Source organism: Salmo trutta, chromosome 34 (assembly GCF_901001165.1).
Source record: "Salmo trutta chromosome 34, fSalTru1.1, whole genome shotgun sequence".
Taxonomy (NCBI): Eukaryota; Metazoa; Chordata; class Actinopteri; order Salmoniformes; family Salmonidae; genus Salmo; species Salmo trutta.
The window spans coordinates 37,235,773-37,246,604 of record NC_042990.1 but is presented as its reverse complement, the minus strand read 5'-3'; the positions used below and the strand labels follow the sequence as shown (position 1 = coordinate 37,246,604).

At 42.8% G+C, this 10,832-nt stretch overlaps 1 protein-coding gene across 2 annotated transcripts; it reads right to left on the bottom strand.

Moving 5' to 3' along the window:
* Positions 1 to 8,529: 8,529 nt before the first annotated feature.
* polr1h (RNA polymerase I subunit H) lies at positions 8,530 to 10,818 on the bottom strand. Of its 2 annotated transcripts, none has more exons than XM_029732811.1 (5): positions 10,733 to 10,818; positions 10,368 to 10,487; positions 9,443 to 9,543; positions 9,094 to 9,203; positions 8,530 to 8,896 (listed from the first exon to the last, which is right to left on the bottom strand). In XM_029732811.1, exons 2-5 carry the CDS (start codon positions 10,483 to 10,485, stop codon positions 8,872 to 8,874), a joined length of 354 nt encoding a protein of 117 aa, XP_029588671.1. In that variant the 5' UTR covers positions 10,486 to 10,487; positions 10,733 to 10,818; the 3' UTR covers positions 8,530 to 8,871. The 2 variants fall into 2 exon arrangements, with proteins under 2 accessions (XP_029588671.1, XP_029588672.1); XM_029732812.1 differs by having other exon boundaries at positions 10,368 to 10,493; positions 10,732 to 10,812.
* Positions 10,819 to 10,832: the final 14 nt, after the last annotated feature.

Below are 10,832 nucleotides of genomic sequence, written 5' to 3'. Positions count from 1 at the left end.
ATTTAAGAGTATATTTTATTATGCACAGTTAATCACTGCTCCCCATAAGAAAGCAGCGGTAATGTCTCTAGAGCTAGAGCCAACGTCATAGGTTGGAATTACGCCTCAGACCTCAAGTTCCTCCCTAACGTTCATTGGTGAGTTCATTGACAGCCAGAGAGAGTGAGAGAAAATAAAACAACAAGGTATCTGACCTGAGCTCTGTCCCTTAACACCTCAAAGTCAGCCTGGGAGAGGAACTGGTTATACAGCACTCCTGAGATGGACAGATTGATAGAGAGGACGGGAGGTACAGTAGAGAGGAGCGAGAGACACAGAGAGAATGAATCAGACGCAGGTAGCTGGCAGATGACATCAATACTCTTTCACTCTATTCCAGTTTACAGCACATCTGAGAGCAGGGGTTACAACTCACAACACACATAAAAACACAGCCTGTTTTGACTGAGTGCTATCCAACAGGGACAGGTCACCTTATGTCAGTCATAACCTACTGGGGGAAGAAAATGAAGCCCAAAGAAATCAATCAGCTTTGTAAGTCCTCAGGGAGTAGCTAGAGATCCCTTTGACAATGCATGAGAAAATACAGGCCTGGGGCCTGTATTTAGAAAGTGCCTCAGAGTAGGAGTCAGGATTTTTTTATGGATCAAAGTGGGGCTTAGGTGGTGGGCGTGGCCAATGGCACTAGCAAGAGCAATGTGCGGGCTTCTCTTTTCTTCCTGGTGATTGTTAGTTCTCAAAGATGATCTTATTAAAATATATATAGGTCCATTATCTTTTCTACTTTATATCTGGTTTTAGTCGTTTAAGTTTACAATGAAAATGAAAACATTTTAATTATTTTCATTAATAAATAAATAATTTACATTTACACCCTAGGTGGCCCGAAAAAACACTAAGGCCGCCAAGACTTTTCTACACAGAAAAAAAAACTATTTTAGATCACAATGAATAGTATTAACATGGATAGAAGGAACCTGATCCCAGATCAGCACTCCTACTCTGACATACTTGATACAAACTGGTTTCATTTCAAAGAACTGAAGTCTTACGGCCTGTTTTTCCCAACAACTGATTCTGAATTCCTATTAACGGCATGTCTCATATGGTTATTACCAGAGATAAAAGACATTGGTTGCCCCTGGGTGAGAGAGTATGATCTCACCAACCATTAGGTGGGACGGACATAATTCATCACAGTAAAAAAAAGAGAAACCTGCTCGTGAAAGCTTGTATTTAACACACACACACGGCCTCACCCTCAGTGAACTGTAGTCAATCTCTCTCCAGCTCCCATAGTCTGATCTGGTCTGTGATGGTGGGGGGTCAGCACTTGGTTCTGAGAGACACAGAGAGAGTAGGTAGAAGTTAAGCTTTGTCCGAAATGGCACCCTATTTCCTATGTAGTGCACTACTTTTGACCATGGACCATAGGGCTCTGGTGTAAATTACTGCACTATATAAGTAATAGGATGCCATTTGGAACACACTAGTCTAGCATGGTAATGTAAGGATGAGCCTCTAGTGTGGGAGTAGCCCCAGACTGATCAGTCAGCTATTAATGTAATCAACACGGTAAAGAGGGCTGAGGACTGAGAGGAGGAAGAGACAAGTAAAAACAGAAAGAGATGGTGGGAGGTGAGGAGAAAGAGAGGCGGAAGAGGGGACAAGAGAGAGAAGTGTGGAGAAAGAGAGGCGGAAGAGGGGACAAGAGAGAGAGAGGTGGGGAGAAAGAGAGGCGGAAGAGGGGACAAGAGAGAGAAGTGTGGAGAAAGAGAGGCGGAAGAGGGGACAAGAGAGAGAGAGGTGGGGAGAAAGAGGTTGAAGGGGGGACACAAGATTAGAAGCAACAGACCACCATTTTGTGTGCAGTATCACAATCAACTAAAACACAGAATGAAGAGAGAGACACAAACATAAATACTTTCCCACACAGAACAACCATGTATAACAGTGAAAACTAAAACACAAATAAACTGAAGACTGAGGTGACCAAGAACCCGATAGTCACTCTGACAGAGCTCTAGAGTTCCTCTGTGGAGACGGGAGAACCTTCCAGAAGGAAAACCATCTCTGGAGCACTCCACCAATCAGGCCTTTATGTTAGAGTGGCCAGATGGCAGCAACTCCTCAGTAAAAGGCACATGACAGCCCGCTTGGAGATTGCCAAAAGGCACCTAAAGACTCTCAGACCATGAGAAACAAGATTTTCTGTTCTGATGAAACCAACATTGAACTATTTGGGCTGAATGCCAAGCATCACATCTGGAGGAAACCTGGCATCATCCCTACTGTGAAGCATGGTGGTGGAAGCATCATGCTGTGGGGATGTTTTTCAGCGGCAGGGACTGGGAGACAAGTCAGGTTCGAGACAAATATGAAGGGAGCAAAGTACAGAGAGGTCCTTGATGAAAACCTGCTCCAGAGCGCTCAGGACCTCAGACTGGAGTGAAGGTTCACCTTCCAACAGGACAACGACCCTAAGCACACAGACAAGACAACGCAGGAGTGGCTTTGGGACAAGTCTCAATGTCCTTCAGTGGCCCAGCCAGAGCCCAGACTTGAACATCTCTGGAGAGATTTGAAAATAGCTGTGCATCAACACTCCCCATCCAACCTGACAGAACTTGAGAGGAACTGCAGAGAAGAATGGGAGAAACTCCCCAAATATAGGTGTGCCAAGCTTGTAGCGTCATACCCAAGAAGACACAAGGCTATAATCACTGCCAAAGATGCTTCAACAAAGTATTGAGTAAAGGGTCTGAATACTTATGGAAACGTGATATTTCAGTTTTTCATTTTTAATAAATTGCCAAAAATCTATAAAATCCTGTTTTTGCTTTGTCATTATGGGGTATTGTGATGTCATTATGAGGTATTGTGATGTCATTATGGGGTATTGTGATGTCATTATGGGGTATTGTGATGTCATTATGGGGTATTGTGTGTAGATTGATGAGGGTGGAGAAACAATTTAATAAATGTTATAACAAGGCTGTAACCTACCAAAATGTGGAAAAGGTCAAGGGGTCTGAAAACTTTCCGAAGGCACTGTATATACAAAAGTATGTGGACACCCCCAAAGAGCTCAGTGACTTTCAACATGGCACCGTCATAGGATGCCATCTTTTGCAACAAGTTTCTGCCCTGCTTGAGCTGTCCCGGTCAACTGTAAGTGCTGTTATTGTGAAGTGGAAATGTCTAGGAGCAACAACAGCTCAGCCCGCGAAGTGGTAGACCACACAAGCTCACAGAACGCAGCGTGTAAAAATTGTCTGTCCTTGGTTGCAACTTACACTATAGAGTTTCAAACTGCCTCTGGAAGCAATGCCAGCACAAGAACTGTTTGTCGGGAGCTCAATGAAATGGGTTTCCATGGACGAGCAGCCGCATACAAGCCTAAGATCACCATGTGCAATGCCAAGCGTCGGCTGGAGTGGTGTAAAGCTTGCTGCCATTGGACTCTGGAGTAGTGTTAAATGTGTTCGCTGGAGTGATGAATCACGCTTCACCATCTGGCAGTCCGACGGACGATGCCAGGAGAACGCTACCTGCCCCAATGCATAGTGCCAACTGTAAAGTTTGGTGGAGGAGGAATAATGGTTTGGGGCTGTTTTTCATGGTTTGGGCTAGGCCCCTTAGTTCCAGTGAAGGGAAATCTTAACGCTACAGCATACAATGACATTCTAGACGATTCTGTGCTTCCAACTTTGTGGCAACAGTTTGTCGAGATCAGTGTGGAAGAACTTGACTGGCCTGCAAATAGCCCTGACCTCAACCCCATCGAACACCTTTGTGATGAATTGGAAGGCCGACTGTGAGCCAGGCCTAATCGCCCAACATCTGTGCCCGTCCTCACTAATGCTCTTGTGGCTGAATGGAAACAAGTCCCCGCAGAAATGTTCCAACATCTAGTGGAAAGCCTTCCCAGAAGAGTGGAGGCTGTTATAGCAGCAAGGGGGGGGACCAACTCCATATTAATGCCCATAAGTTTGGAAAGAGATGTTCGAAGAGCAAGTGTCCACATACTTTTGGTCATGTAGTGAAGTTTGCTCATACTTGTATACGGATAAAGGTCATAGTTGGTTCACACTTGTAAAAGTATAGAGGTGATAGTTGGTTCATAATTGTATAGGGATAGAGGTGATAGTTAATTTCCACTACGATAAAACCTGAATCTCCAGTCCCTGGGGCAGCGCCCATAGCGGTGGAGGAAGAGTTGGCGGAGACGCCAGCAGACAGTGTGATGGCCAGCCTGGTGGGGTAGTACCTTCTAGACTTCCTCTGAGGAGACCACAGAGAGATGGAAGGGGTACAGGAGCAGGGGTGATAAAGACAGGGACAGTAGATAGTGTGCTATTCAATCTAAACTCTGCTTTTTCTTTAGGTCTAATCTGGTTCCTCCACCGTATCTAATCTGGCTCCTCCACCGTATCTAATCTGGTTCCTCCACCGTATCTAATCTGGTTCCTCCACCGTATCTAATCTGGTTCCTCCACCTTATCTAATCTGGTTCCTCCACCGTATCTAATCTGGCTCCTCCACCATATCGCACCTTCCTCTGGAAGACGAGGCCAAACTCTCTCAGGTGCTGTAGGAAGGTGAGCAGAGATTCACTCATCCCCTCCACTGAGTACAGCAGTGCTACAGCAGTGACATATAGTTAGTGGTTAGTTAGACTGTGAGCAGAATATTCAGTAGTCAACTAATCCAGACCATGATTTGGAGATGTTACTCTTTGCATAACAACACAGCATGTTGAGGCTCCCGAGTGGCGCAGTGGTCTAAGGCACTGCACATCAGTGCTAGAGGTGTCACTACAGACCCTGGGCTGTATCACAACCAGATGTGGTTCGGGAGTCCCGTAGAGCGCACAATTGGTCCAGCGTCGTCCGGGTTAGAGGAGAGTTTGATCTTAACTGACTTGCCTAGTTAAATAAAAATGTAATAAAAAATAAAACTGTATCAATTAATGGTAAAAGTTGAATGTTCTACATTAATGCATGTAAATCCGCTGATATGTCAGTGTTAAAACACCCTGCCAAGTGGGGAGAAACGGAGTTGGAATCAGTGATGCCAATTTAGCAACTTTTCAGGGTACCCTGGAAACTCGTTTTTCAAACAGCACCTAGCAACAAATTTAGCTACTTTTAAAAATGTATTTGGAACTTTTAACAACTTTTGAAAAGTGACTCAAACGCTAAAATGCATTTTCCCTCTAAATGATACAAAATCGATTTTCTCTGTCACACACTCAGTCACAACACACGCGCCTGGCTGCAGAAGTGCACGGTGAGTGACGTCGGCAGCAGGCGCTCAGCTCGTGCACAGCCAGCAGCAATTTCAGTAAATTGCAAATCATTGTTGTCTGACTGCTGCAGCAGGAGTACGGGTTAGACGAGCCAAACCCAATGAATATAGTTGGTCACGAATGTTTGATCTTGAACAGAACTTACATCAATCAACACGTCTCAATCAAAATTGTACAGCCAGAAGTACAGAAAAGAGTGGGAGTCTGTACCTGAACAAATGTCAAATCCTATTTTTTGCCGAGATGGTCAGTCAATTTGAGTAACGTTATTGTTAATTCTACGTAATACGATCACAACGTCATTTAGCAACAAGTCAACCTGTATCTAACAACTTACCCTGAAAATGAGTTGGCAACACTGGTTGGAATAAGAACGATAGGATTTCGCCGAGTCTGAAGGAAGATAATATACTACGAAGGGAAAGCACATTACAGAAGGGAAGCGTTATGTGTGTGTTTACCTGACCCATGTGCTTTGGGTGCGTCTCCTGATTAGGACGTCCGCCCGTTTAGATTATGGCAATTCGAGGATACAACGATGTGCTCTTTCAACATGTTAGAATAACTGTCCATATTTCCTTTTCCTCAGCCAACAACACGACTAACGAAACAGCAAAATCACCAGCCTATGTCAATCTACTATAGTAGAAACGTTTAGCCAACCTATTATATTGGTCAGCTTGTCAAGAAAGAAATAAGCCTATTCCAAACTGACTCTGGGACAGTTGTGGGACGATAGATCCCAAATTCATACAACCAGTAGGCCAAGGCTACATAAAAAAAACATTAAAAAGCAATGTGTCTAATGCAACAGATAAGAACGTTTAGCTTAAAATGGTGATAAACTATTATTTCTTCACATTATAAGCTTTTCCATAATGCAATTAGCGGAAAGAACATGAAAGCGGTTTCATGTGACAGAGATGAAAATATCAGTTAGAAAGATGTCGAGAGGAGATATAATAGGCTACTTTGAAGCAAAGCCAGACATGCCCCATAAAGTTTTAAAACGTTCAGGTTTCAAACAATTCCGTATATGTTTTCAACATGCATACTGCCTCCAGCTCATTGCAAAGTGATGTGGGACGCGCTGATAGAGCCCGTCTTCCGTTGCCGTTTGATTCCGCGTTCAAAACAACTGGGAACTGTGGGAAAAAACGACCTCCGACTGGTAAAAATCATTTTGAACGGTGAACCAAACCGGAATTCCAACTCGGGACTCTTACTGGAGCTCCAACTTTCTGACCTGACGATCACTGACGCCATGATTTGACCTGGTGTATTTTCTCAGAGTTCCCAGTTGTTTTAAAGCACCACAAGAAGTTTTAGCAAGCAGCTCTTGCCTGTCTGGCAGATTTTCTACACAAAGGCTCTGTAATCTGTATGCTGTACGCGTGTGATAAGATACATAACGAATATACTGTACACATGCCCCAGTTTAATTACATAGAATTATGCAAATTAACCTACAGACCGATAAGCATGACCAGTGAAATGTATTTCCATGAATGAAGAGGCTAAAATGCATTATTTCACACTGGGATTGCTTGTTCTCCTGGACAATTGGCTGGCACCAATTTTATTTATCTGCTTTTCCCAAAAAATGCATTGGACAAAAGCCAGCTAATAACGGCTAAGGTAAACCCTGGCATATACCTATCAAGAATCAAATCAAATTGTATTGGTCACATACACATGGTTAGCAGATGTTAGTGCGAGTGTAGCGAAATGCTTGTGCTTCTAGTTCCGACAGTACAGTAAAATCTAACAAGTAATATAATCAATTTCACAACTACTACCTTATACACACAAGTGTAAAGGAATGAATAAGAATATGTACATATACATATATGGATGGCCGAACGGCAAAGACAAGATGCAGTAGATGGTATAGAGTGCAGTATATCCATATGAGATGAGTAGTGTAGGACATGTAGATATTATTAAAGTGACTAGTGATACATTTATTACATCCAATTTTTAATTATTAAAGTGGCAAGAGATTTGAGTCAGTATGTTGGCAGCAGCCTCTCTGTGTTAGTGATGGCTGTTTAACAGTCTGATGGCCTTGAGATAGAAGCTGTTTTTCAGTCTCTCGGTCCCAGCTTTGATGCACCTGTACTGACCTCGCCTTCTGGATGATAGAATCCCCCCCTTTCTGCTCTTCACTCCGTTGTCAGTTTAGCCTACATTTCACTGATTTTAGCAGCAGAAAGCATTTTTCAGTTTGGCTATTTGTTTCAAGTGTATTTCCAAAATACAGATCATCGTGCTAAATGTGTAGACAGTCTGTGTTCTGCTCCATACGTGTTATAAGTAATAATGCATGGTAATACGCGCATTACAGATTCATTTGTATGTAGCCTAGTGGTTAAAGCGTTGGACTAGTAACTGAAAGGTTGCTGGATTGAATCCCCGAGCTGACAAGGTATAAATATGTCGTTCTGCCCCTGAACAAGGCAGTGTTCACTGTTCCCCGGTAGGCCGTCTTTGTAAATAATAATTTTTTCCGAACTGACTTGCCTAGTTAAATAGAATAAAAAACGTTGTCATATTTTAAAGTACCTTTTAATAGGATTGTTAAATGGACTGATCCTGCACATGTAGACAGCCAAACATGTGGCCGGATGGTACAACCGGTCCATCATCTCAGGGCTCAACTCTTTCAGATACTCATAGAGGTTCTTGCATTGTAACTGCAAGCACAGCTTCATCTTCTGCAGAGGACAAGAAGCGGGAGATGATTGGTAGTTGCTCCTCCTTTAGCATAGCTATAGAACGTTAGCTAGCTAATGCAAGGATGAAAGTGTGTTTACACGGGATTTTGTGGTTCAAACAAGCATTTACATCCCCCCCAAAAAATTATCAAGGAGAACGTTTTACCTGAGGGTGATCAGAAATGGCCTAAATAATTCCTAGAAATCTTTAAAGTCCCAAAAAATTCAGCATCTTCCAAGTTTACAAAAAGGTAATTGACGCCATGTTGGATGGCCAGGTGATTCAGACCTCTACAAGGGGAGTCTTCAGATTGGAGCAACTGCTTGTGCCGCACTCAACATCACAGTGAATGTAAGTGTAGTATTTTTACTTAAATAAAGACGAACAAAATGATAAATTGTTAATATACACATTTGTAAACATTATGTATGTTGAGGCAAATTCACTGTCATTATCTGACATTGTTGACAAAAGGTAGAAAGGAGAAAAGCAACCAAACATGTTCTAAAGACAAATATTTTAATCACACAAATCACACTTGAAAATCTCTGCAGACAAACATCAGACATCAGTATTCAAACCTCATTCAAAATGCTGCAGCTGCAATCTAACTGATGCAGCAAAGGCAAGCCATTGAAATGCTTAGCACCCCGGAGCGACTATCCTAAGCATCATTACAAGTAATGAAGAGCAAGGAATAGCATACCAATTGTGCTTTCTCCAATAAGATCTCAAGTTTGCATTACATAGATCAAACACATTCTTGTTTACAGACAAAAGAGAGGAGAAGAGAAGAATATTGATGGCGGTCCAGGGGAATGGGGAAGCATCTCCATCTCTTCTCAGGAGTCCTCTTTCTCCTGATATCTGAATGCATAAATTAAATCATAATAAGTAACATATCCAGTCATAAGTAAACATGTGGACTACATACAGTTTGTGGGGTAAAGTGCTTGTGTGTGTGTGTGTGGTGCAGAACAACATAAAATGGAATAGATTGATGAATCTGGTGGTGAGAACGGCTCAGAATAGCCTTGGTGAATTGGTGTTTGAGTGAGATGTACCTGCAGTGCATACAGGTGAAGAAGACAGTCTGTCCTTCATCTGCAGATCTCATTTGTCTGGTGTGATAAACCATCCCTTCTTTATTGCAGCGAGAGCAGCGCCTGTCAATCTAGAATGCAAGAGTTTGAGGAGGTTCTAAGGGAACATACATTGATATATATAACAGTAGTATTATTACACAGTTATGTTGTGTAGATTTCTAGAGGTTACAGACAGAACATTGCCTAAATGGAGTTTCTTGAGTATTGAACAGAAACATGTTACTCCGTGTTTCAATTTGATTTCCCTAGTTTTAAATGGGACCATTGATCATTTATGAACAGGAACTGTATTGCAATGAATTCCTACCACAGCTCCCTTGAGTTCTGAGTCCTCCTCCTCCACAGCAACAGAGGACCCTTCGAGAGGATTAAAGACAACAGAAGACCTGATCTCTTGACCTGAAAATTCTGAAAACGACGACACAAAAACATAAGTTACATCATGCGTCACATACTTATGAAAATATCAAATTGATAAAGGGAAACTGTCTGGTCCCAGATCTGTTTGTGCTCATGCCAACTCCATTGCTCGTCATTGTCAAGCCAAACATGCTTGGCATGATGATATTTATTTGATTTAACCTTTATTTAACTAGGCAGGTCAGTTAAGAACAAATTCTTATTTGCAGCAGTATTTCTACGTGCACATCTGCTCATCTATCACTCCAGTGTTAATTTGCTACATTTTAATTACTTCGCTACTATTGTCTATTTATTGCCTTACCTCCTCACCTCATTTGCACACACTGTATATAGACTCTTTTTTTCTATTGTGTTATTGACTGTATGTTTGTTTATTCCATGTGTAACTCTGTTGTTTGTGTCGCACTGCTTTGCTTTATCTTGGCCAGGTCAAAGTTGTAAATAAGAACTTGCTCTCAACTAGCCTACCTGGTTAAATAAAGGTAAAATAAAATAAAAAATGTACAATGACTGCCTACATCGGCCAAACCCGGACAACGCTAGGCCAATTGTGCGCCGCCCTATGGGACTCCCAATCACGGCCGGTTGTGATACAGCCTGGAATCAAACCGGGGTCTGTAGTTACGCCTCGAGCACTGAGATGCTGTGCCTTAGACCGCTGCGCCACTCGGGAGCCCCCGATGTGACAAGCAATTGGCACTCAGGCTAGTTGTAGCTCCCTTTGGATAACGATTCTGTCTGTTTAGTAGGCTACAACATTATTTATAACTGGGACATTTGACTGATGACAACAAACAACCCATCCTCACCGGTGACAGGTAAACTGAATGCACAGCGGGGACAGGAGACTGTGTCCTGCAGTCCAGGTAGAGGCAGTACGTTCCCACACTCAGGACAGAAGTTGGGATCTCCACTGAAACACGACATCACTGGCTGGGGGGGGGGGGGGGGGGGGGGTATCAGTGAACAATGTCAGCAACCTTTTGGGGGTTGGCAATAAGATACAGCTAGGTTAGTCAGTCACGTTGCTTGCTAGCTGGCCACTTATTTAGCTAGTCTGTCAACACGTGTTTAGCTAATACTATACTTATTTTAAAAAGAAATGTGTACACATCCCGAGCTGTCAAACAAAAATGTATCCCGATACCAATTTCAGCGCAGTTCCCAATCTCACCTTTGTAAACCTCGACGTAAGAGAACGTTTTCGAAGTGTTGTTATTTTTGGTGAAAGACTTCCTAGCCAAATGTGCAGGTCGCAGTTCGTGGACGTTCAA